Source organism: Euprymna scolopes, chromosome 23 (genome assembly GCF_053919585.1).
Source record: "Euprymna scolopes isolate OS-2025 chromosome 23, ASM5391958v1, whole genome shotgun sequence".
NCBI lineage: Eukaryota > Metazoa > Mollusca > Cephalopoda > Sepiida > Sepiolidae > Euprymna > Euprymna scolopes.
Window position 1 is genome coordinate 38,983,321 of NC_136504.1, and position 24,409 is coordinate 39,007,729.

The following is a 24,409-nucleotide window of genomic DNA, read 5'->3' on the forward strand; positions in this document are numbered from 1 at the left end:
AGGGATGAGGCCTACACAACCCTGAACATCAGGCCACCTCTCCTAAAGTATAGAACGCACCACACCTTATAAATGAAAATCGACTCTGGGGCATCAGGCAACACTCTGCCACTGCGAACTTTCCATGTATGGCAAATCTCAAGCAGCCCTGTCCATCTTAAAACCCTGTCCACATGTTAAACTGACCTCATACAAAGGCGAGCACATCCGATGCCTGGGATCTATTAGCTTCCCATGTTAACATAAGGACTTGGAGTGGACGAATACATTGTTCTACATTGTAGAAGTACCAGGACCTGCAGTTGTGGAGCTCCCAACATGTGAAAGGCTGAATCTTATCACAATTCATGTTGACACTCTCAAAAGATGCCCAGCTGCACCCATCATCTCCATCACCCAACTGATGTCCAGTTTCCCAAATCAGTTTGACAGGATAGGAAATTTTAGTAAGACTGCCAAACTCCTACTGAAGGAAGGTGCCGAGCCTTTCATTGACCCTCCATGGAAATGCAGCATCCACCTCAAGGATAAAATAAAGGAGGAAATCAATAGGCTCACTGAGGAAGATGTGCTTATGAAGGTCAAAGAACACACAGATTGGTGCTCCAGCCTCGTGTACAGCACAAAGAAAGATGGGTCGCTCCGAATATGCATGGATCCACAGAAGCTTAATGCAAGTTTCAAGAGGTGCCCACACAAAATACCCAACATGAACCCAGCTTTTTCAAAAGCCAAAGTATTTAGCAAACTCGATGCCAAGGCTGGATACTGGTCGATACACTTGGATGAAGAGTCACAGCTCTTGACCACCTGCAGGACACCTTTTGGACGGGTATGCTGGAAACGCTTACCATTTGGCCTTAACGTCTCCCAGGATATTTTCCAAGCAAAAATGGATTAAATCCTAGATGGTGTGGCCAGTATCGCTGATGATGTGGCAGTATTTGGCCAGAACAACGAAGACCATGACATCAATCTACGCAAACTCATGACCCGAGCAGCTGAAACGGGTCTCGTCTTTAACAGCCAGAAATGCTTTATAAAACAGCCCACCATATCTTTTTATGGGAACGTCTACACCCCTAATGGAATAAAGCCAGACCCGGACAAAGTATGTGATATAAAGAAGATGCCAAACCCACAAAACAAGGAGGAACTGCAACACTTCTTGGGTATGTTGAACTACCTGTCCCCATACATTCCCAACTATGCTGAGAAGGCACACCTACTACGCGGTCTTCTTAAATCCCAAGCACCATGGGTTTGGGACTTTGGACACCAAAGGTTCTACGACCAGCTTAAAGAGATGATCTCCCAGGACACATGCCTGTCATACTACGACTAGGCCAAGCCTACAACGCTCAAGGTGGATGCTTCGCAGATGGGCCTGGGTGTAGTCCTGACCCAGAATGGCGAACCGATTGCATTTGGATCGAAGACGCTTACCAATGCCCAAACCCAATACAGCAACATTGAACAGGAAATGTTGGCCGTGGTGCATGGCATTCAATGGTACCATACATACCTTCACGGAAAAGCCTATTCCTTCATCATGGTCCATAAGCCACTGGTAATAATCTGCGCCAAGCCACTGCATACAGCACCATACCGGTTACAGTGCATGCTGCTAAAGATCCAGGGGCACAGCTACAACATCATGTATAGACCGGGCAATGAATTGATCCTTGCTGACACCCTAAGCCGGCTAACCAACCCTGACAACAAAAAATCAATTGAGCTGGATGAGAGGGTTGACAACCTAAACACAGAGGTCAACAAAGACCAAACCATCTCAACCATTAACTTCTCACAGGAAAAGCAGAAGATGCTACGGATGGAAACTATCAGAGACCCAACCATGAATCTCATCAAGGAGGTCATACACCAAGGGTGGCCTGACAACATCCGTGATTTACCTACAGGGACCCACCCATACTAGTCTTTCCGCGATGCACTTGCTGTTGAATCGGGAATTTTATTTAAAAGCAGACAAGTTCTCATCCCAGAAACCATGAGAAAAGTCATTCTCCACCAGCTCCACCAAGTCCACCAAGGCATTGAAAAAACATGCCGGCTTGCCAGAGAATGTGTGTACTGGATCAATATCAATAAGGATATTGAAAGGATGTGCAGGTCGTGCACACTATGCCAAGAGTACCCGGATGCGCACAGGCACGAACCACTGCTCTCACATGACATTCCATCCCAGCCTTGGAAGCTCATCGCATCCGACATATTCGAAATTGATGGACAACAATACCTACTCACCATCGACTCTAAATATCCCATCGTCGATGAAATGATATTGCCTATAACCAGCAAAGCAGTGGCAGACAAAATCAAATACTATGCCTCACATTTTGGTCGCCCGGACGAAATTATAACCGACAATGGCCCCCCCAGTACTCTGGACATGCGTTCCAAAACTTCATAAAATCCTGGGGCATAAGACATGTGACAAGCTCACCCCACTATGCTAGAAGCAATGGCTTTGAGGAAAGACATGTGAGAAATATCAAGTCGATCATAAAGAAGTGCAAAAGGGAGAGAACTGATATCCACCTTGCTCTGCTTCAGGCCAGAGCAACACCAATAGATAGCAAACTCCCTTCGCCAGCCGAAATGCTGTTTGGCAGGCCAATACCTACCACTCTACCCAGCCGGTCAGAACCAGGCAAAGAAGACCACCGCGACCAACTACAGGCAAGGTCGTCAAACATGAAGACCCACCATGATCAGCACAGCGGAGCCAGACGACTATCACCACTATATCCAGGCCAATGTGTGCGTATACTCAGCAGGACAGATCACACATATATAGTCGAAATGCCTAATGGCGCAAGACTCCGTCGCACCCGCACCCATCTGTGTGCCATACCTTTCCCAGCAACTAAGAAAGTATGTTTTCAAATCCCTGAACCTGATATTCCACATGATAGGACCAAGCCAGAGGAAATAAAGGCTGAGGACAAAACCAACGAAACCAACAGCAACACACCCCACGGAACAAAAGCAGGTATGGCCCACTCCAAACCAAATCTGGCAGAACTATTAGAACACCCTCACGATACAAAAACTGACCCCACTTCACAAACCAATGACATGAACTGTCACAACAACAAAACCAAAAAAGAAAAAACAAACACACACACACACACACACACACACACACACACACACACACACACATGCACACAAATATACACAATGAACTAAACAGAGAGGATGTTGTAGTAATGCACTAAATCAATTACCTCCCTTTGTATAGGCCCGGATGTAACCTTACTTACCTAGCTCTCATGCTAAATAAACGTTGATTTACTCACTCCTCTGTTCGGCTCAATTTCTTATAAATAGCACTCCAATAAGTAACATTTCAAGAATGAAGTGTAACTGAAATTTATCGATCTATCTATATATATATCTATAAAAGTGAAAGTGTCTGTCTGTGTGCGTGTGTGTGTCTGTGTACATTTCCCTACACAATAACTCTGTCAATTTTAAGCCTACAGACTCGAAATTTGATATACAGGGTACTCAGATTTGGGAAAATTGATGTTATTGGTTTTCGGGCAGAAATTTTGCGATTAAGGGGTCAAAGTTGAGCGATTTGACCTTTGAGAACTCTACCAAACTTCTCCGACAATTTTTGGTCTAAACACTTGAAATTTTAGGTATAGGTTCCTTGGACATGGATCTAGCTTAATAACTTGATTTGAGCCCAAAACAATAAATGATAAGGGATCAAAAAAGGGATCAAAGTTAAAAAATAATTGACTTCTGCGGTTTCTTCCAAATTACTCAGACAATTTCTGATCTAAACATTTGAAATTTTACATAAATGGTATTCATAGATAGGGTGAGCTTTTTCATTGGTTTGGGTCAAAAATTTTTAGTTACCAATATATAAATTTATGTATGTATGTATGTTTGCATGTCTGCCTAAAACTTTCAACAGAGGCGACGGATTTTACCAAGATCAGTATAGTTTTAAAGTTCGACCGTTCATACGACAAATATCGAAAAATTGGCTAAAAACATTAATATCTTCTCCTTCAACTAGGCACTTTATTACAGGGGGTCAGTTTTTTCGCCGATATTTTTGAAATTTATCATCTCCTTATGATTGTGTAGCCTTAATTTTAAAAAATCTCGCTTCCGGGTTGGCGGTTGTTGTAACAGCATTGGCGTCAGGTTTTTACCCCGTTCTTTTCCTCCTTCACGGTACAGGTTCGAGCCTGCCTTCCTACTACCACATTTTTTTTTGTGTTCAACAGAGACATCCAAACACCTGGGCAACGCCGGGCTGAAATGCTAGTATATGTATAAAAGTGAACATGTCTGTGTATCTGTCTGTCTGTATGTCTGTGTGTGTACATTTGCCTACGGGATAACTCTGTAAATTTTAAGTCTACAGACTCGAAATTTTATATACAGGGTACTGAGATTTGGAAAAATCAATGTGATCGGTTTTCGGGCAGAAATTTGGTGATTAAGGGGTCAAAGTTCAACGATTTAACCTTTGAGAACTCTACCAAACTCCTCCGACAATTTTTGGTCTAAACACTTGAAATTTTAGATATAGGTTCCTTGGACATGGATCTAACTTAATAACTTGATTTGAACCCAAAACAATAAATTTTAAGGGGTCATAATAGGGGTCAAAGTTGAAAAAATTGACCGCTTTTTTTTTTTTTTTGCTTAACATACACCTCCAAATACTCGGGCAAAGCCGGGCACCCATGCTAGTATATCTATAAAATTGAAAGTGTCTGTCTGTGTGTGTACATTTCCCTATGCAATAACTCTGTCAATTTTTAGTCTACAGACTCGAAATTTTATATACAGGGTACTGAGATTTGGAAAAATCGATGTGATCGGTTTTTGGCCAAATATTTGGCGATTAAGGGGTCAAAGTTCAATGATTTGACCTTTGAGAACTTTTTGGGTCTACACACTTGAAATTTTAGATATAGGTTCCTTGGACATTGGATCTAACTTAATAACTTGATTTAAGCCCCAAACAATAAATTTTAAGGAGTCATAATAAGGGTCAAAGTTTTAAAAAATTGACCGCTTTTTAAAATTTTTTTTTTATTGCTCAACATACACCGCCAAATACCCGGGCAACGCCGGGCATCCATGCCAGTATATTTATAAATTTCAAATGAAAATAAATATATGTTTATTTTCGTAATACATATTTTATTTTATTCATTCTGTTTGTTTAAATTCATTCAGTTTATGCATTGCATGGAAACAAACAAATATACAGGGTGGTTCTGCCCTGAAAGTCCTGTTGTTAGAGAAGTAGGATCTGATTACTCGTTTGACATGCTGAAGAAGCAGTGATGTCTGCAATCTTGCAATTCTTGGAGGAAAGATTTTTCAATCTTAGGAAGAATTAATCAATTAGTTCACCTGGTTGTTGTTTTTTTAGAGCAAATACAAGAATTAACAGTTTTGACTGATGTAAATTGAAGAATGGTAATGTTGTTTTCGAATGTTGTGTAGTTTGGCATTAGGAATAGACTTTACGCGATACATAGTTAATCAGTATGCTGAGCTTGTTACGAGGATTGCCAGGATGAGCTGCTTTAAAACATGTAAGAGAACTTTCAGGCCAGAATCTCCCTGTATGTTTGTTTGTTTAATGTATAAACTAAATGAATTTATTCATAATTCCTTATATCTCAAGTTATTAACTTCATTTTACAAAAAAAAAAAATATGTTGGTGCAATTGACAACGGTATGGAATCAGAGATTCCATTCATCAGTAGTTGTTTCCGACGATCTCTCAAATCATCCAAATGCCAGAATATTATCCATTTTCTTTGTTGGATATCAGAGGTTTTATTCAACATAAGGAATGCAAGGGTGAAACGATAAAATTGTTGCCCTAGAAAAGATGACATGATTCCATTTTTTTTTTTTTTGATGAATACCGGTTTTCTTAGTTGCAGACCATCTACTAATTGGCCAGTTGTGTACAAATCCCAAGAGCAATAGAAGCCTTCTATCATGTCTGAAAGGGACACAATGTTCTCAACAAACAAGATCAGAGATGCACCGCTGTACAACTCATGGTCTCTACCGATCCAAGTTATGACAACAGGACTATTGCCAGCATCCTTAAAATGTAAATCCGAATGGTTCAGCACTCGAAGACATGCCCAGGGTGATGAAAACAAAGTTTCCGGTCATGATTATGGTCTTTGGTGTGGTTTCAAGTGAGGGCCATATCATGCCACCTCACATCTTTGAAGTCTGTTTGAAAGTCAACACCAAAGTGTACCTGAATATGCTGAAGAGTGTGGTTATCCCCTGGTGCAATGAAATGGCCGTTGGCAGAACCTGGGTGTGGCAGCAGGACTTGGTGCCAGCCCACTTGCTTCAACTTGAGTACAACTTGGTGCCAGCCCACTTGCTTCAACTTGAATATAACTCAGGTTTTAATGTGGAGCATTCTGGATTGAAACAAAAATATGATTCACTCAGTTTATAAGGATTTTTCTTTCCGAAGACAGAAAAGATGAAGTGTAGTATTAGAACAGATACTACACTTTGCTGAAATTTAAATATCTTTTGCCAAAAGATTAAAATCAACAGATGATGGTGGAGAAATACTTTACATTTTTGAAGGCCTTGTGCCTGCTGACTTTTATAGTTTTGAAAAACAATTTTGAGTTTAAATCGATTTATTATTATGCATGTAAACTTTTGAAAACATGCTTAATTAAAAATAAAATCCATTTATTATTAATTAAAAAAAATCTAACAATTACCAATTTTAATATAAAATGTTTTGCTTTTAAAAACTGGCCATGGAGGTGTTCAGATTTGAAGAGCTGAGCCTGACTTTTATGGTACTCGTGGGGAGACATGTTGAATCGAAGCAATGCTTTTAAAACGTAGCGAATTCAGCAACTCCTCATACAGCTGCATAGGTATTAAAAAATTTGTTGTTATTTTTTGTTAAACATTAAGAAATGAGAAACGGTTTCGAGTTAAATTCCAATTAGCATTATGCATCTAAACTTGAGAAAACACACTTGAAATGTGTCAGCATTATGTGAATAAGCAAAATGAAAACAAAAACGAATTTAATTTGATGTGTGATTTCGCTTATTCACCATAATGTTAAAATTTCAGACATGCTTTTCTCAAGTTTATCTCCCTTCATAATGACCCCGCTAATTAAGTCCCTAATAGTAGCCCCTGCTTCAAAGTGGCACTGTGCCTTGTTTGGGGTGAAAATTGAATATAAAAAAAAATGGATTTTAACTTGAAATGATTCCTTATTTATTAATATTTAACAAAAATAACAACATAAAACCATTTTTAATTACTCTACAGATTTTTTGTCACATTCTAATTTTCTTTAATGCTTACTCTTGTTTGTATAAGCGGATGTTGTAATTTGCTTGAAGCATTCTGTGTAGTGTATAAATATGTTTTAGCTTTTACAAGGCTGAGTGGCACAATGATAAGCGCCCTTTGGAGGAACTTTACAAGAGCCGGAATTGTTCACATTTTTTAAGGCCTTGTGCCTGACTTTTATAGTTTTTGTTAAATATTAACAATTGATAAACAATTTCGAGTTTAAATCCATTTATTATTATGCATGTAAATTTGTGAAAACACGCTTGATTAAAAATAAAATCTACCAATTTAGAGGAGCTGGAACTATTCACAATTCACATTTTTGAAGGCCTTGTGCCTGACCGTTATAGTTCTCGTAGGGTGATGCATAGAATCGAAACAGTGTTATTGAAACTCTTCGCTCAGCTAAAGTTGACAACATATTTGATGCTAGCTGGGTTTGACAGATATTTATGAAATTAAGATTATGTGTTTTACGAAATTAAAACAAAATGTTGATCAAATTTGACTTGATATTGTGTGATTTTGCTTATTAAGTTTACATGTTTAGTACTAAATCGACTTTAACTTCAAATGATTCCTCATTTATTAATATTTAATAAATATCAACAACATAAAATCATTATTAGTTTACTATACAGAATTTTTTTTTCACTTTCTGCTTTTGCCGCATTCTTTAACGCTTATGTGTGAAAAAGCCACAGTCTAGAAGGAAGTGTTCTTGGTACATTAAGCGTTCTGGGAGATCTTCATTTTCAGAAGGAAGGAATGGGTTATATGTGTGTGCCATATGTGAATATTGGATAAAACCCTTTTCTTCTTGTGTGACTTTCAGAACCTTGGTGTCCATTCTTTAAGTATGGCTTTAATTTTAAAGAGTTTTGTTGTCTTGACATTTAGTCTGTGTATGTAATTTTCATATTACTTATATTAAGTTTTAGTGAGTTTTTTGGCAGCCATGTCAGCCTTTTAATTTTGTTGAAATCTGAAAATGAGTGGTGATCTAACAAAATTTAATGTTTTTGTTTTGAGAGAGAGTATTTATGTTTTTTTTTGTTCGAAACATTGTGTATAGTGCAGATATGTTTTATGCTTTAGGAGGCTGTGTAACACAGTGATAAGCACCCTTTTGGAGAAGCTGTGGCTGTTCACATTTGAAGGCCTTGTGCCTGACTTATATGATTCTTGTGGGGAAACGCATAGAATGGTCTTTCTCTGTTCTTTCCTTTTTTTTGATATTCATATTTCTCTCTCTTTCTCTCTCTCTCTTTCTCTCTCTCTCTCTCTCTCTCTCTCTTGTTCCCCTTGGTTTCTTTCTCTCTTATTAACACGGAACGAGGAGACGACAATTAGTCAAAACTGTAATAACGCAAAGGTAATGTAGCATTGCAAGGATGTAAATGAATGCGAAGTGACGTCACCGGAGAACATTCTAGATCACGTGAGTAAACAATGAGGAAATAAATAGTGTCGTACAAAAGAACAAGTGAGTTAGTTATTTCTTAATTTTTGTCTTGGTCTCCTTTGTGGGTATTTATTTGCTCCCCCACCGAGCAAATTAGGCACAAGGCCAATTTTTAATGTGAGGAGTGAAGGGAGGGGGAAGGGAAAAAGGGGACCAACTCCCGAGAGGTGGGAAATGGGAGCTGGTTAAAGGTCAGGTATGTGGGGTTGCCTCCACATCTGGTCTTTGCTTGCAGTATCTGTCGGAACAGATACTACACTTTGATCTTGTCGCCCGGGCTCCTTTGTGACTGAAAATCAAAACAAAAACGAATTTAATTTAATGTGTGATTTCGCTTATTCACTATAACGCAAACACATTTCAGGCATGCTTTTCTCAAGTTTACATGCGTAATACTAAATGGATTTTAACTTGACATGATATTCTCATTCATTAATTTTTAACGAAACTGGTCAGCAGACAACGTTACAATTGTAACAGCAGGTGAATCGAAAGGATAGATGAGAAACTAGATGATAATAGACAAAACGAGACAATAATGAAATATTTTTCTTTTTTGCTTACCTTTTTTTATCATCTTTAATTGTGTGTTGTATAGTGTTCGATATGTTGTGGTTACTTGTTTTTTTAGTATTAAAAATAAAATGATTGCTTAAAACTATGTCCTTCATTCATTTTTTTTTTTAGATTGCAAAGAAATTATGCATGACAGAAAAGAGAAATACAAACTCGTAGAATATGAATCCTGGAACATCGCTATGAATCATCACATTGGTATTTATCTGACAGATAAGTGGGAAGAGGAGTATTCTTGGATTGCTATCTTTAACAATTGCCTGAAAACTGTTTTTAAAAATGACTCTGTTTCTTGTACAATTGGAATCAGCCTTCCTGACAATGTAGCTGTGAATTTTAAGGAATTCTCTAAAAGTATTTTGACGGTATTCCGAAATTCATCCCCAAATCATGAAAGACAGATTTATATTCTGCTGTTTGTTGTGACTGAGTTTATGAAAACCAAAATTGTTGAAGCACTGAAAGAAATTTCAAATTCAAAGTCAGATGTTGTTTCTTTTCAAGGAATCACTTCAAGTAAGTAAATTATTTTTGCTTTTTACTCATTTACAATAGAAATTAAGAAAAAACATTTTTACAAGTAAGTCACTACTTATCAAGGCCCAAAGGCCACTCGAGGTTAAGTGGGGTAGTTGTACCCCAGCTAATTATTTATCTTTTAGAACCCTCGATAAAAAACGACAAACTCCTTTTAACATTGAACCTTTGCAAGTCTTTAGTCCACGAGATAATAGTGGTGGAGCTCGAAGTTCTTGAGTCAGGTCCACGTCGGACTGTCGGTGCTGGGCGAGGAGGCGAGGAAGGTATGTCTTCGCTCGCGGCTCTGTGCTGACTGTTGGATGTCCCCTCCACTCTTTTTGGGGACAACAGGATCAATGCGCCCTGCCTGTCGATTGGCCAGTCTATGGCCGAAGAACTTACAGGGAAGCATTGATCCGCCAGAGAGTATAGTTCATTAGGGGGGGTTGCTACATCACCCCCTGCTTAGGCGGAAAGCCGATAAAGAAGAAATGTAGCAGTTGTTAAGAGAGAAAAAAAAAAATGTTCACAAAAGTTTTTTTTTTTTTTTTTATGAGAAAATGTTCTTGCTTTTCAGTGAAAAGCTGGGTTTTCATGCTGAGGATGAAGAAAAAGGATTTTATTTTATTTTAAAAGAAGAAAATGTCTTTGTGCAAAAAAAATTTTGTGTGAGGAAAAAAAAAATTTTTTTTTTTTTTTTTTTTTTATATATATACAGTCTTGCACAACTTCTTTGGCCAATGCACTCTACGACCACTACGCGTGGTAGTAACGTAGTTGTCTGCATTGGGAGTACTTGCTTCAGGTGTATGTTGATGATGCATGTATGTAGGGGGAATGTGTGGCTCTTGCGTTTTCGTGTCCAGAAAGGCTTTTTTTATTCTGTCAATAGAGACGGTTTCTTTTTTACCACTGATGTCTATGGTGAAAAGTTTGTTAGTACGTGAAAGCACGCGATAAGGACCGGTATAAGGTGGAGTAAGAGGGGCTTTCACAGAGTCCTTCCTAAGGAAAACGTGAGTCCAAGACGAAATGTCCTTTTGGACCGAAGATTTTATGGTCTGTTCCCTAGTATGCATAGGTGGGAGCTTATTGAAATAAGCTCGCAGTCTGTCAACGTTCAGAGCTGAATCCATTTGTGCAGACTCTGTCGGGCTCAGCATTTGACCTGGCAACGATAGAGGTGCACCATAAACTAGTTCGGCCGGAGAGTATCCCAGGTCCTCTTTAATGGCAGCACGACAGCCTAAGAGAACAACAGGTACGTATTCGTTCCATCTCTGTTGGTCGGGATAAGCACGTAGTGCAGCTTTTAATTGGCGATGGAAGCGCTCTATCATCCCGTTCGAAGCTGGGTGATAGCTTGTCGTGCGAATACGTTGGATCCCTAGAATTCTGGAAAGTTCCTGGAATAGGTGGGATTCAAACTGTGCACCACGATCTGTGGTTACAGTGGTGGGAACTCCGTAACGCGATATCCAGCCTGATATAAGGGCTCGCGCTACGGACTCAGCCGAAATGTCTGTGAGGGGAATGGCCTCGAGCCACCGTGTCAAACGGTCTATGCAGGTCAGGAGATAAGTAAATCCCTGACTGACCGGCCATGGTCCAACCAGATCTATGTGAACATGGCTGAACCGAGCGTCTGGGGTGCTGAATGTTCCTAGGGGTGCACGGATATGCTTGTGCACCTTTGACTTTTGGCAGGATACACAGGAACGTGTCCAGGCAGTGATATCACGCCTCATATTTGGCCAGAAAAATCTAGCTGTAATCAGCTTCACTGTGGCTTTGCATCCGGGGTGTGCCAGATTGTGTAGGGTGTCAAAAACAACTCTACGATGAGTCATTGGAACTAGTGGTCGAGGTGAATCCGTTGCGGTGTCACAAATGATCTGTGTGTCTGAAGTGGGCACAGGCAGGTATGCGAATTTGCAAGTTGCAAATTCAGGTGACGACGGATCCAAAGTGTCCAGACTTGGCTGGTCTAGGGCCATTTGCTGTAAGTCGATATCCGATGGTGAGGACAGAGAATTAATGGAAAGGCGAGACAAAGCATCTGCCGCAGCATTCTGTTCACCGGAAATATGTCGGATATTGCTAGTAAATTGTGAAACAAAATCCAAGTGGCGAGTTTCACGGGGAGAATATTTGTCCGGCTTAGCACGCAGTGCGTATGTAAGCGGATGGTGATCGGTGTAGATCACGAATTGACGGCCCTCGAGTGAATGTTGGAAATGTTTCACTGCGAGGTATATTGCTAGGAGTTCGCGGCCAAACGTGCTGTAACGTTGTTCTGCCGGTTTCAGCTGTCTCGAAAAGTATGCGAGAGGCTGTAATTGTTGTTGGTGCTGCTGTTGCAACACTGCACCTACAGCTGTGCCTGATGCATCAACGACCAGAGAATACTGGGCATCAGGTATGGAGTGTGCAAGTAAGGATGTCATCGCTAGCTTTGTTTTCACTTCGTTGAACGCTTCTAGTTGGACCTCATTAAGTGAGATTTGCTCGTTTTTCTTCTTCCTGTTGCGTAACAGGTCGGAAAGAGGGGCTAGAAGATCTGCACAGTGTGGGATGAAACGTCTGTAATAGTTCAACAGACCAAGAAAGTGCCTTAGTTGGCGAAGTGAAGTAGGTGGTTGAAGGTTTTGTAGGGCCTTCACCTTTTCTGGTAACGGAGATATACTGTCTGGGCTGATAATGTGGCCCAGGAAAACTAGCGACGAAGCACCAAAAACGCATTTACCAGGGTTAATCCTCACCTGGTATTTCTGAAACCGTTCGAACAGTAGGCGGAGGTGAGTGGCATGTTCCTCAGGTGAGGCGCTTGCCACGAGAATGTCATCTATATAATTATAGACAAAGTCTAAGTCACGCACTACTTCGTCCATGAAGCGCTGAAAGGTACTAGCCGCGTTTCGCAAACCGAAGGGCATAGTTAAAAATTCAAACACTCCAAATGGAGTTGTAACCGCAGTCTTGGGTATGTCGGCCGGATTCACCGGGATCTGATGGTAAGCCTTAACCAGATCTAGCTTAGAGAAGGTCTTACAACCATGCAGCGAGGAAGCAAAGTCTTGAATGTGTGGGATTGGGTAACGATCGGGTACCGTCATGGCATTCAGTTGTCGGTAGTCCCCAGTCGGACGCCAATCCCCATCACGCTTAGGGACCATATGCAAAGGGGAAGCCCATGGACTGGACGAGGGGCGAATTATTCCCAGCTGCAGCATATGGCTAAATTCTGCCTTTGCTGCCTTAAGTTTATCAGCAGGGAGGCGGCGTGGTCGTGAGAACACAGGTGCACCTGTGGTCTCAATATGGTGCTTTGTTGAGTGAGTGGGTTTGCTGACCACAAAATTTAAATTGGTCAATTCTGGGTATGCTTGCAGTAAAGTCTGGTATGGGTCATCAGACGCAGCAATGAAGAATACAGGGCTGATAGCGGGGGTGTTTGTTTTTACCCCAGAGACGGAAAGTTCCGTATTAGCGTCTATCAGCCGACGTCTTCGAATGTCCACTAATAGGTTAAAGTGGTGCAGAAAGTCCGCGCCTAGTATGGGGTACGGTAAGTCGGCCACCGTGAAGACCCATGTAAAGTCTCTCCGTAATTCCAAGTCTAAAGAACGAGAAATTTGACCATACGTGGAGATTGCCGAGTGATTTATCGCTTGCAATGTGATTGGCGATACTGGTGGTTTTTTACCGAGGAGTTTTAGCGGCCATATGCTGCAAGCGGCTCCCTTATCAACCAAGCAACATGCCTGGGATAGCGAGTCTATAATAAAATAGGCACGGTTTGTGTGCATACCTGGTGGAGAGCTTGCCGTGCTCAAGTCCCCAGACCTTAGTTTTCCTGGTTTGAAAACGAACAGGGCATTGTGCACCTCTGTGCCTCTGCTCCAAAACGGCTATGGTAAAAGCATAGCCCTAGCGTGTTAGACTGGCGGCGGCGATGGGGAGATGGTGAGCGACCTCGGTAGCGGCGTCTGGGCGATGGTGCTCTAGTTGTGTTCAATTTTTTTACCTCTTTGGTGAGACGCTCAATAGCGTCAAGTATAGCCAAAGACGTGGCGTCTCGGCTTGCATTCCCAGTCGCAGCAGCATGTGTAAAAACTTCAGCCTGTGGCTGAGGGATCGCAGCGGTGGTAGGTCCCCTAGAGAATTCCATCACCCTATCCGCCGATGCTGCTATGGTATCTACAGATTGCTTCTCAACCATAGGTGCCAAAATTGCCTTTACTTGAGATGGCAGCCTCGAAATGAAGAGCTGCTTTATAAGGGCACTGTCAGCCGGGACGTCTTCTGCCAGTATTCTCACTCTACGGTCCCCTAAAAGTTCATCATGGACCAACGTTTGGAAACGCCTCTCTGCTGAGACTGACGTTCGGAGCAGCACCTCCCGCTTTATGCTTTCATAGGTAGAATTAATGGGGGTGTCAGTTATCAAATCCTTGATAACTGGCATCAACGATGCGGGGAATGCACTGAATAATATGTGCAGTTTTGTCTGCTCCGATACGTTGTTTGCCAAAAAATGGGATTCCAATTGGGCAAACCAAACTCGCACGTCGCCAGCAAAGGCAGGCAATACGGTGGACATGTTTAACTAACGAAAAGAAAAAAAAAAAAAGGAACAGACCAAAAAATATTCAGTTATCCGACTTGAAGGATAATGCCAAAGGAACACGAGAAATATTGGAAGTACTAAAAATAAAAAATAAAAAAAAATGAAGAAATATACTTTTATGGGTCCCTTCTGGGAGGACCGAGAAAAAAAAAATCTATTCTAATAGGAAAAGGAACATTTAAGCCGAAGCACGTGTGGCGTGGGGTATTTAGAAAAGGTATCGAACTGTACGTAGTAGGAGAAAAAAAAAAATATATATATATATTTTTTTTTTTTTAAACAATAAAATAAATTGATAGACTATGCTTTTTCTTTTTATTTTTATATTTCTGGTAAAATAGAAAAACTATGTGTGTGTGTGTGTGTTTTTTTTTATATGAAGCAAGTACTCACGTTGGTTTTTTCTTTTGCTGGCAGGGGAAGAATATCCGTTTAAAACGTTTTTAAGTCTATATATGACACGTGGTGTTTGAATTGCATGAATGTGTCCGGCGGGGATGTTTTTTTATTTTTCCGTGGGGGAACAATATGTCCGGTGTTGTTGAATGGTTTTTGGTGATAAGTATTTGATTTTTGGAAGATGATTTCGGGGTTTTTTTTTTTTTTTGTAAAATATTCTCTATGGAGAATATCAGGCCGCTTTTTTGGGGGGGGGGGGAAATAGAGAGCTTGTTAGCTGGAAATGGCTGTTTTAACAAAAATTCATTTTTTTTTTTTTAGTTTCCTTCGTTTGTAAGCCGCAGACACCTTGACGCCGATACTTTTTACGTGTATGTGCGTTTTGGAGGTGGGTGAGGGAGGGGCCACGTGGGATTTTTTTAACACAAAGAATTGTCCTTTTTTTTCTTTGGTTGGTAAAAACAAATTTTGTTTCTTTTTGTGCGAATCCCTTCGAAGAATTATATATATATATATATGAAATATTATTTCTTCTTTCAGTCTGTAGTTGTTGTTTGTTTTGAGTGCTCTCCGTAATTTCTTTTTGTTTTTTGCAAATGTTTGGAAGAAAGTTTGTACGTTCTCTTTAAAAAATATTCTTTTTTGTTTGAGAAGTTTTTTTTTTAACGAGGAGCGTTCCGTCGGGTCACCATTTTTTGTGGGGTAGTTGTACCCCAGCTAATCTTTTATCTTTTAGAACCCTCGATAAAAAACGACAAACTCCTTTTAACATTGAACCTTTGCAAGTCTTTATTCCACGAGATAATAGTGGTGGAGCTCGAAGTTCTTGAGTCAGGTCCACGTCGGACTGTCGGTGCTGGGCAAGGAGGAGAGGAAGGTGTGTCTTCGCTCACGGCTCTGTGCTGACTGTTGGATGTCCCCTCCACTCTTTTTGGGGACAGCAGGATCAATGCGCCCTGCCTGTCGATTGGCCAGTCTATGGCCGAAGAACTTACAGGGAAGCATTGATCCGCCAGAGAGTATAGTTCATTAGGGGGGGTTGCTACAAAGAGTTAATGAATGTACGATAGTCACTGGGACAACAGTGTAGTAATCGTTAGTGGTGGAAATTTGGTATAATTTGATTATTTAAGGGGACGGCTCATCAAGAACTTGTTTACATTGGACTTGAAGACAACCATATTGTAGTCAGCTGGAAAGCAGGCCAGCGAAACAGAATTCCACAGGCAGGCAGTTTTAAGAAAGAAGGTTTGTTCATGGAATCTGTTCATAGATTTAGGCACAGATAGAGAGTGGGGGAAATTGTTGATAGTGGTTGTAGCTAGACAAGTGTTTTTTGTGAAAGTTTGGCAAGAGGAGACATAAATTGAAGCTCAGATGAGCATCTTCCATGAAAATAACGATAGAGCAGATACAGGTTTGCAACGTCTCTTCTGTTGGAAAGAGGTTGCAGGGAAAAGAAAAGGGCATCACCTACTAGATTTCAAAGTTGGTTTTGAACTTTGTCAACACTGGATAGGGTGCTCCGAACAGCTCCTTCTCAGATGTGGCAACAATACTCAATCATAGGATGTACTGGGCTCTTATACAGGTATAGGATTGCAGCTTAGTCTTGAAACAGTCTTTATAAAATTGATCCATTTATAACACTGACAGTGAGATTAAAACACTAGGTTCATATTCAAAAAAGAACAACAATAGCTTTTTAATATATTGATGGTGTATATACCTTTCTATTCAAATTAACTATATACGACAGGGTTTCCCAAACTTTTTCAGGCTAGCACTCCCTTGGTTTCTAGAATAGACTGGTAGTACCTCCTAACCCATAAACACATATAAGCTTTTTTCTGGAGTGAAAACAACAATATTATTAAACAAAATATGTATTTAAAAACAATGATATAGTGTTACATGAAAGGGCTGTCCCTTATCATGTAAGTAAGAAGACATACTAGATAAGTGAAAATGATATTAGGATAAGGCTGGAATCGAACCCTGTAGGCAAGTGTTAAAGAGAATAATGGAAAATGGAATGATAGAAATTAAGTCCATTGTTAATTCTGTTAGAAATAGTTAAATATTGTTTATGTCGGAAAAAGAGTCGATTGTAGATTCTTTTAGAAATCTGAATATTAAATATATCATTTAAAAGAATGAACAATGCAAATTAAAAATATATTGTTCAAAAATAGGTTAGAATTAGAATTGAGGATTCTTTGTTTGCCAAAAGTGTGTTTGGACAAACATATGTAAAGCCACATGAAAATTAGTCACATTTGAAAACACCCTTGAGACGTCATTTCTCAATATAGGAATCGAAGCGTTCGGAGTTAGAGGAGTTGAAGTTAGTCAGTTATCAGTTGAGTTGGAGAGTTGGTCAGTCAAAAGTTGGTCAGTTGATGAGTTAGAGTCAGTTGTAGAGGAGAGCCCCCCCTTAGAAGCGAGTGGAGGAAAAATAGACCATGTAAATCAAAGTTTGAATTCCTGATGTCACCGATCGGTCGATTGAATAAAGAACCAAATGTGTTTGTAACTGTTTGTCTCGTCATTCCTTACAACAAAAAGGTAAATGTGTTTTATCATTTCCAAGTTATGTCCTCCCCTCCATCATAAGTGAAGTATCTCCTCCTCTCCTCTGTGTTAAGAACTTGTATCATATCTCTCAGTCCCTATTAATATTAAGTCTCCTAGAATCATCCCAGTCAAATATAAATGTCTCGCTCCATATTTATCATCACAGTCGTCATGATGCTCAAATAACTGTATAAATGTCTCCCCAAGAATTGTCATCACCACCGTTATATATGTCCCCGTTAATATGAGTCCCCTGCTATATAACACTAGTATACAAGCCCAACTATACAGGCCAGCAAAACAGAATTCTATGGGCAGGCAGTTTTAGGAAAGAAGCTTTGTTCATGGAATTTATTACACTGACAGTGAGATTAAAACACTAAGTTTATATTCAAAAAAAGAAGAACAATAGCTTTTTAATATATTGATGGTGTATAGGCAATGATTAAGGATACCTTTCTATTCAAACTAACTATATGCAACAGGGTTTCCCAAACTTTTTCAGGCTATCACCCCTTTGGTTTCTAGAATAGACTGGTAGCACCTCCTAACCCATGAACACATATAAGCTTTTTTCCAAAGTGAAAACAACAACATTATAAACAAAATGTGTATTTAAAAACAATGATATAGTGCACAAGCCCAACTTTTTTTGCTTGTATACATTTTATGCGATCTTGACAATAATCCTAAATAATCACATAAAACAATTACCCTTAATTTACACATGCGACTTTTTTTTAATTGAAAACAGCAATATTAAACAAAATTTGTTTGTTTGCCTATTTTTTTCTCTATATATATGTTTGTATATTTTTTAGTTACCCCCCATCTGCCACATTTTGCGTTACTGTCCCCCCCCCTCCTCGATATCAAAGCACTGCCCACTTTGGGAAAATTGATATACAGGATTTTCAGGACAAAATTAATATTTTTTTTTATTAATCTTTCATTTTAGATTCATAATAGTAGTTAAAAACGGTAAAACACAGGAAATAGCTGATTCTGTATACTATTAATGGGTTTGCGAACTGGAAAACAGAGGTGACATTAAGACACACAAACAGTGAAGGTCACAGATCAGAAGCTCTAGACTCGAATCTTGCTCTCTCCTTTGACCAACATAAACCATGAAAACCATAGATTAGAAGCCCTAGACTTGAGTTTTGCTTTTGCTTGTGCCACGCAGACCATGAAAATTACAGGCAAAAATACCTAGATCCATGTCTTTTCTTTTCTTGGGCCATACTAACCATGAAAGACACACAGTGGAAGTCCTAGTCTCCAGTCTCTCTCTTATTCAGGTCACACAAACAAAAAAGTCACAGACTGGCAGTCGCATTCTACTTTTGGTCACACAACTCATCAAAGCCTTATAGACTAGGATACCTTTGAGGTATACCTTTCTTTTCAAAGTAAATTATACACAGGATGTTCAGAACAAATTTTACTTTTCATTATTATTCAATCATTTCATAACCATTTTAAATAATTGAAACTGGTAAATGCAACAAGTAGTTGTTTCTGTATACTATTGGTGAGTTTGAGATGACCTTGAGACACAAGTAATGAAATCTACAAACCGGAAGTCCTAAACTAGAGTCTCACTCTTCTTTTGAACAAACAAGCCATGAAAGCCATAGACCGGAAAGTTTAGAATCATGTCTTATGCTCCTTTGGGCCACACAAACCATAAAAGCTACAGACCAGAAGCCCTAGACTTCAGTCCTGCCTTTGTTTGTGCCATCGACAATCATTTCTCATGATTTAACCCACATAATCCCTTTCATCTTACTAAAATAATAACTTTGAGACATTGTCTGGCTAGTTATTTCCTTACAAACACACCAATCAAATAACTAATAACTAACATTTCATCATTTTTCATAAGTCTTGAATATGTTACTAATTTCGACAACATAGACAGTAAGACCTAGACCCATATCTTGTCTTTTCTTGGGGCATGTAAGGCACACACTGGGAACCGTACTCTCGAGTCTCTTCCTTATCATGTCTCATTCATCTTTTGGTCACACAAATCATGAAATCTATAAACCAGAGACCTAAACCCATCTTGTCTCTCTTTGAGCCATACAAACTGTGAAAGTCACAAACTCTGTAAGATCGTCCAGTCATTCATGCGAAGTGGAATAACAGGTTGCTAGCCCTAATCCACACAAAATCCTGTGTGTGTGGCAATATACTCAACAGCAGAGAAATCAGATTATTTTTATTAATTAAACTTTGATTGCATTTAAAAGAGAAACCAAGAATTAGAGTTACAAAAAAAAAAAGTGCTTGCTAAGAATCTGTAACCTAATGGAATATTAATCTGGACTTTTTTTTTGTCTTTCAAAAACTAATATTGTTCACAGTTTACATTGTATTAGGTTCTTGGATCAGTAGGTGTAGAGCAGTTAAGTTAGTAGGTCCAGTCCGCAGGGGAAAGCCAAGGAAAACATGGGAGGAAGTAATAAAAATAGGCTTGAAAGAAAGAGTTATAAATAAAAAGCTGGTCACAAATAGGTGAGTTTTTAAAATCAATTTCTAAAAGCCATTCAGAATATGGCAGTATACAAATTATGTTACAAATGTTACATTGAATATGATAGTGATGGAGTAGTAGTAGTAGTCTTAGTAGTAGTAGTAGTAGTAGTAGTAGTAGTAGTAGTAGTAGTAGTAAAACGAGTCAAATTTCAAACTTCAATGAATCATCTTATCACAATGTCAAAGTGCAACTCAACTTTCTCCATGCCATTCTCCAGAAATTCAGCTTCGGTTTAAAACAAGTAAAAGAAATCCAAGAGATGGCACTCCTCTCCTGAAATTTTTCAGTTCAAAGAAGACCAATTTTGTTTGCATTTTGCACCATATTAAATGAAATTTCTTTCCAAATTCACCTGAAATATTCCTTCATTACTTTTGTCTTCTTGATTATTTTTGTGAATTCCAGGTGCTGCAAATAATCCATTCACAGTTGATATTAAAGAAGGCTTCATCACTGAAATACCCGTAAGTGTTTTTATGATTGTGCTAAAAGAAAAACATTCTTTAATATTAATTAGAATATATACACACACACACACACACACACACACGCACACGCACGCACACGCACACGCACACGCACACACACACACACGCACACACACACACACACATAGGCATAGTGGGAACAGAAAGGATCTGTACTTCAAAGAAAATATCAAATAAAGTGCTAACCTCATCCAAATGAATTTGGTTAAAAAAGGTCAGAGCATTCAAAAAAAATTTAGCAGGAAATGGAGTGAAGTGGTATTGTCAGAGCCGATATGATGTGAAACCCAAAAATTGGCAATGAGAGCAGTGCATCAATTTTTATTTTTTGTTTTTGTTCTTCTGGTATGGTTTCCAGAAAGAGTTATACCACTTTTTCCACATACTGTTCCAGATGTACCACTATTCAAGATGACTGATCCAGGTGTCTCTCCTAAAAACGTGTTGATGGTGCCACATTGTTTTTGTTCGTTTTTTGAATATAAAGTTGGACGTGAGTAAATGGCCTCTGTTTTCACTGTCTTCAGTTTCAACATAGGGACATTCACGGACCAAGTGATATTTACAACCACATTTGAAACATTTAGTAGTGTCATCGCTTTCAGGTTTGGGGTTTAAACTTTTTTTTTGTGTAGCATGTTAAGTTTTTGTTGTGGTCCCTTCTGCCATTACCTCAATTATTAAAACTGGAATGGTTTCGATCATGGCGACTACTGTAGTAGGTCTTCTTAGTTTTGTTTTTGTTGTCCATGCTGAAAACAATGTGCGATTCGGTCTTTACTATGACCCCGGAACTTTTTAGTAATGAAGATTGAGCTTGGCTGTCATTTAGTATTTTTTTAAATTGTTTTTACATTTCATCAAGTGTAAGTTCAGAAAAGGTGGCTTTTATTATCCGTTCATTTTTCAGGGTGAGATTAGTGCTTTTTAATACTCTGTACGTGAGAACAGACTAAGGCAGAATTATTTTGTGTTCTTTTAATTTTACAATTTGACGTTCAAACCCAATGAGAAAATTTTACAATAGAATGTTCCTTGTCTCTGATGACTTTCAAAAGTTTTGTATGCTTTAAATGCTGCTTGATTGGCGTCTTCTAAAAAGAGGACTTCACGTTTTTGGTATAACTTGTCCATTCCATCTTCAGCATTTAGTGTGCCAATACCTAATTCAAATAATGCCTATCTTGCTTTCCCTTCCAATACCAGTAGTACAACAGGTGCCCGTTTGCATGCCTAACTTGTAGTGAATTCACTGGGACAACAGCATAGTAATCGTTAGTGGTGGAAATTGGGTATAATTTTGATTATTCAAGGGGACAGCTCAACAAGAACTTGTTTACATTGGACTTGAAGACAACTATACAGGCCAGCGAAACAGAATTCTATGGGCAGGCAGTTTTAGGAAAGAAGCTTTGTTCATGGAATCTGTTCATAGATTTAGGCACAGATAGAGAGTGGGGGGAATTGTTGATAGTGGTTGTAGCTAGACAAGTGTTTTTTTATGAAAGTTTGGCAAGAAGAGACATAAATTGAAGCTCAGATGAGCATCTTCCATGAAAATAACGATAGAGCAGATACAGGTTTGCAACGTCTCTTCTGTTGGAAAGAGGTTGCAGGGAAAAGAAAAGGGCATCACCTACTAGATTTCGAAGTTGGTTTTGAACTTTGTTAACACTGGATAGGGTGCTCCAAACAGCTCCTTCTCAGATGTGGCAACAATACTCGATCATAGGATGTACTTGCCTCTTATACAGGTATAGGATTGCAGCTTACTCTTGAAACAGTCTTTATAAAATTGATCCATTTATTACACTGATGGTGAGATTAAAATACTAGGTTCATATTCAAAAAAGAAGAACAATAGCTTTTTAATATATTGATGGTGTATAGGCAATGATTAAGGATACCTTTCTATTCAAATTAACGATATACAACAGGGTTTCCCAAACTTTTTCAGGCTAGCACTCCCTTTGGTTTCTAGAATAGACTGGTAGTACCTCCTAACCCATGAACATATATAAGCTTTTTTCCGAAGTGAAAACAACAATATTATAAACAAAATATGTATTTAAAAACAATGATATAGTACACAAGCCCGACTTTGTTGCCTTGTATACATTTTATGCGATCTTGACAATAACCCTAAATAATCATATAAAACATTTTTTTTCAAATTGAAAATAATATTAAACACAAAATTTGCTTTTCAAAAAAAATAATTAATCGAATCAGCCATTTTTTGATCTCTGAAATTACCCTTGATTTACACATACAACTTTTTTTCATTGAAAACAACAATATTAAACAAAAGTTGTTTGATTGCCTCTATATGTGTGTGTATATTTTGTATTACTGCCTACCTCCCAATATCAAAGTACCATTCACTTTGAGAAAAATTGATATATAGGATTTTCAGGACAGAATTAATTTTTTTTGTTATTAATCTTTCATTTTAGATTCATAAGAGTAGTTAAAAACGGTAAAATGCAGCAAATAGTTGATTATGTATACTATTAATGGGTTTCCGAACGAGAAAGCAGAAGTGACATTCAGACACACAAACAGTGAAAGCTACAGATTAGAAGCTCTAGACTTGAGTTCAACTTTCCTTTGAGCAACACAGACCATGCAAGCCACAGACTGGAAACTCTAAACTCAAATCTTGCTCTCCTTTGGCCAACATAAACCATGCAAGCCATAGATTAGAAGCCCTAAACTTGAGTTTTGCCTTCATTTGTGCACGCAGACTGTGAAAATTACAGGCAAAAAGACCTAGACCATTTTAGATTCATAATAGTTGTTAAAAACGATAAAATGCAGCGAATAGTTGATTCTGTATACTATTAAATAGTGTAGTAGTAGTAGTAGTAGTAGTAGTAGTAGTAGTAAACGTGTCAATTTTCAAACTTTAATGAATCATCTCATCACAATATCAAAGTGCAACTCAACTTTCTCCATGTCATTTTTCCAACTGCCTCACATTTCTCCTGAAATTCAGCCTTGGTTAAAAACAAGTAAAAGAAATCCAAGAGATGGCGCTCCTCTCCTGAAATTTTTCAGTTCAAAGTTCAATTAAAATAAACATACACATACACGTATATATAAAATAGGTTGAGTGGGAACAGCAAGAATTCATGCTTTATAGAAAATCTCAATTAAATTTTGTTAAAAAAGATCAGAGCATTTGAAAATATAGTAGTAGGAAATAAAGCGATATGATGTAAAATCGCACAAATTGGCAATGAGAGCAGTGCATCAATTTATTTTTATGAAATGTTTCAATCAAGTTGTAGATTGTATTCTTGGAAAAAATAATGTATTTTTCAAAGTTTTTAGAGACATTTAATGAATTTACAAATAATTCTTCAAGTTGTTTTTGCTGTAGTTCAGTTTTAAGTTGTTGGAATTCTATTTGTTGCTGCCTTTCCTCTGATTATTGTTGCTGATACATGTGGACCTTTAGCATTTGCATATTTTTTGAAAATTTTCCATATTTGGATAGGAAAAATTATAACAGCTGTAGAATAAAAGGATGACAAAAAAAAAAAACTGACAGCGATTACTGTTGTTTTGAAGACCCGTGTACAAAAGAGAAGACACACCAGAAAATTTTTCTTTTTTTTTAAACAAAAAAATAGACACATAATTTGCTTAACTGAACTTACTGTTTTTTTTTTTTTTTATGAGAAACTGTATTTCATTGCCAATGCAGTCATTTAAATTTTTTCTTCACACTTAATATTTTATATATTTTTTTTTGTTAGCCAAAAAAAACAAATATATATTTTAGTCAGGAATGAAAAGAAAAAAATTTTTTTTTGTG

The 24,409-nt window shown here is 38.4% G+C and overlaps 1 protein-coding gene across 3 annotated transcripts in view; it reads left to right on the top strand.

Moving 5' to 3' along the window:
- Positions 1-24,409, top strand: part of LOC145245845 (uncharacterized) — a 152,734-nt gene that overhangs the window by 20,729 nt on the left and 107,596 nt on the right. For all 3 annotated transcript variants that reach the window (XM_080107505.1, XM_080107506.1, XM_080107507.1), the window contains 2 exons: positions 9,537-9,941; positions 20,504-20,562. In XM_080107505.1, the coding sequence (XP_079963631.1) occupies positions 9,537-9,941; positions 20,504-20,562 (464 nt within the window). The remainder of the gene's footprint in view (positions 1-9,536; positions 9,942-20,503; positions 20,563-24,409) is intronic.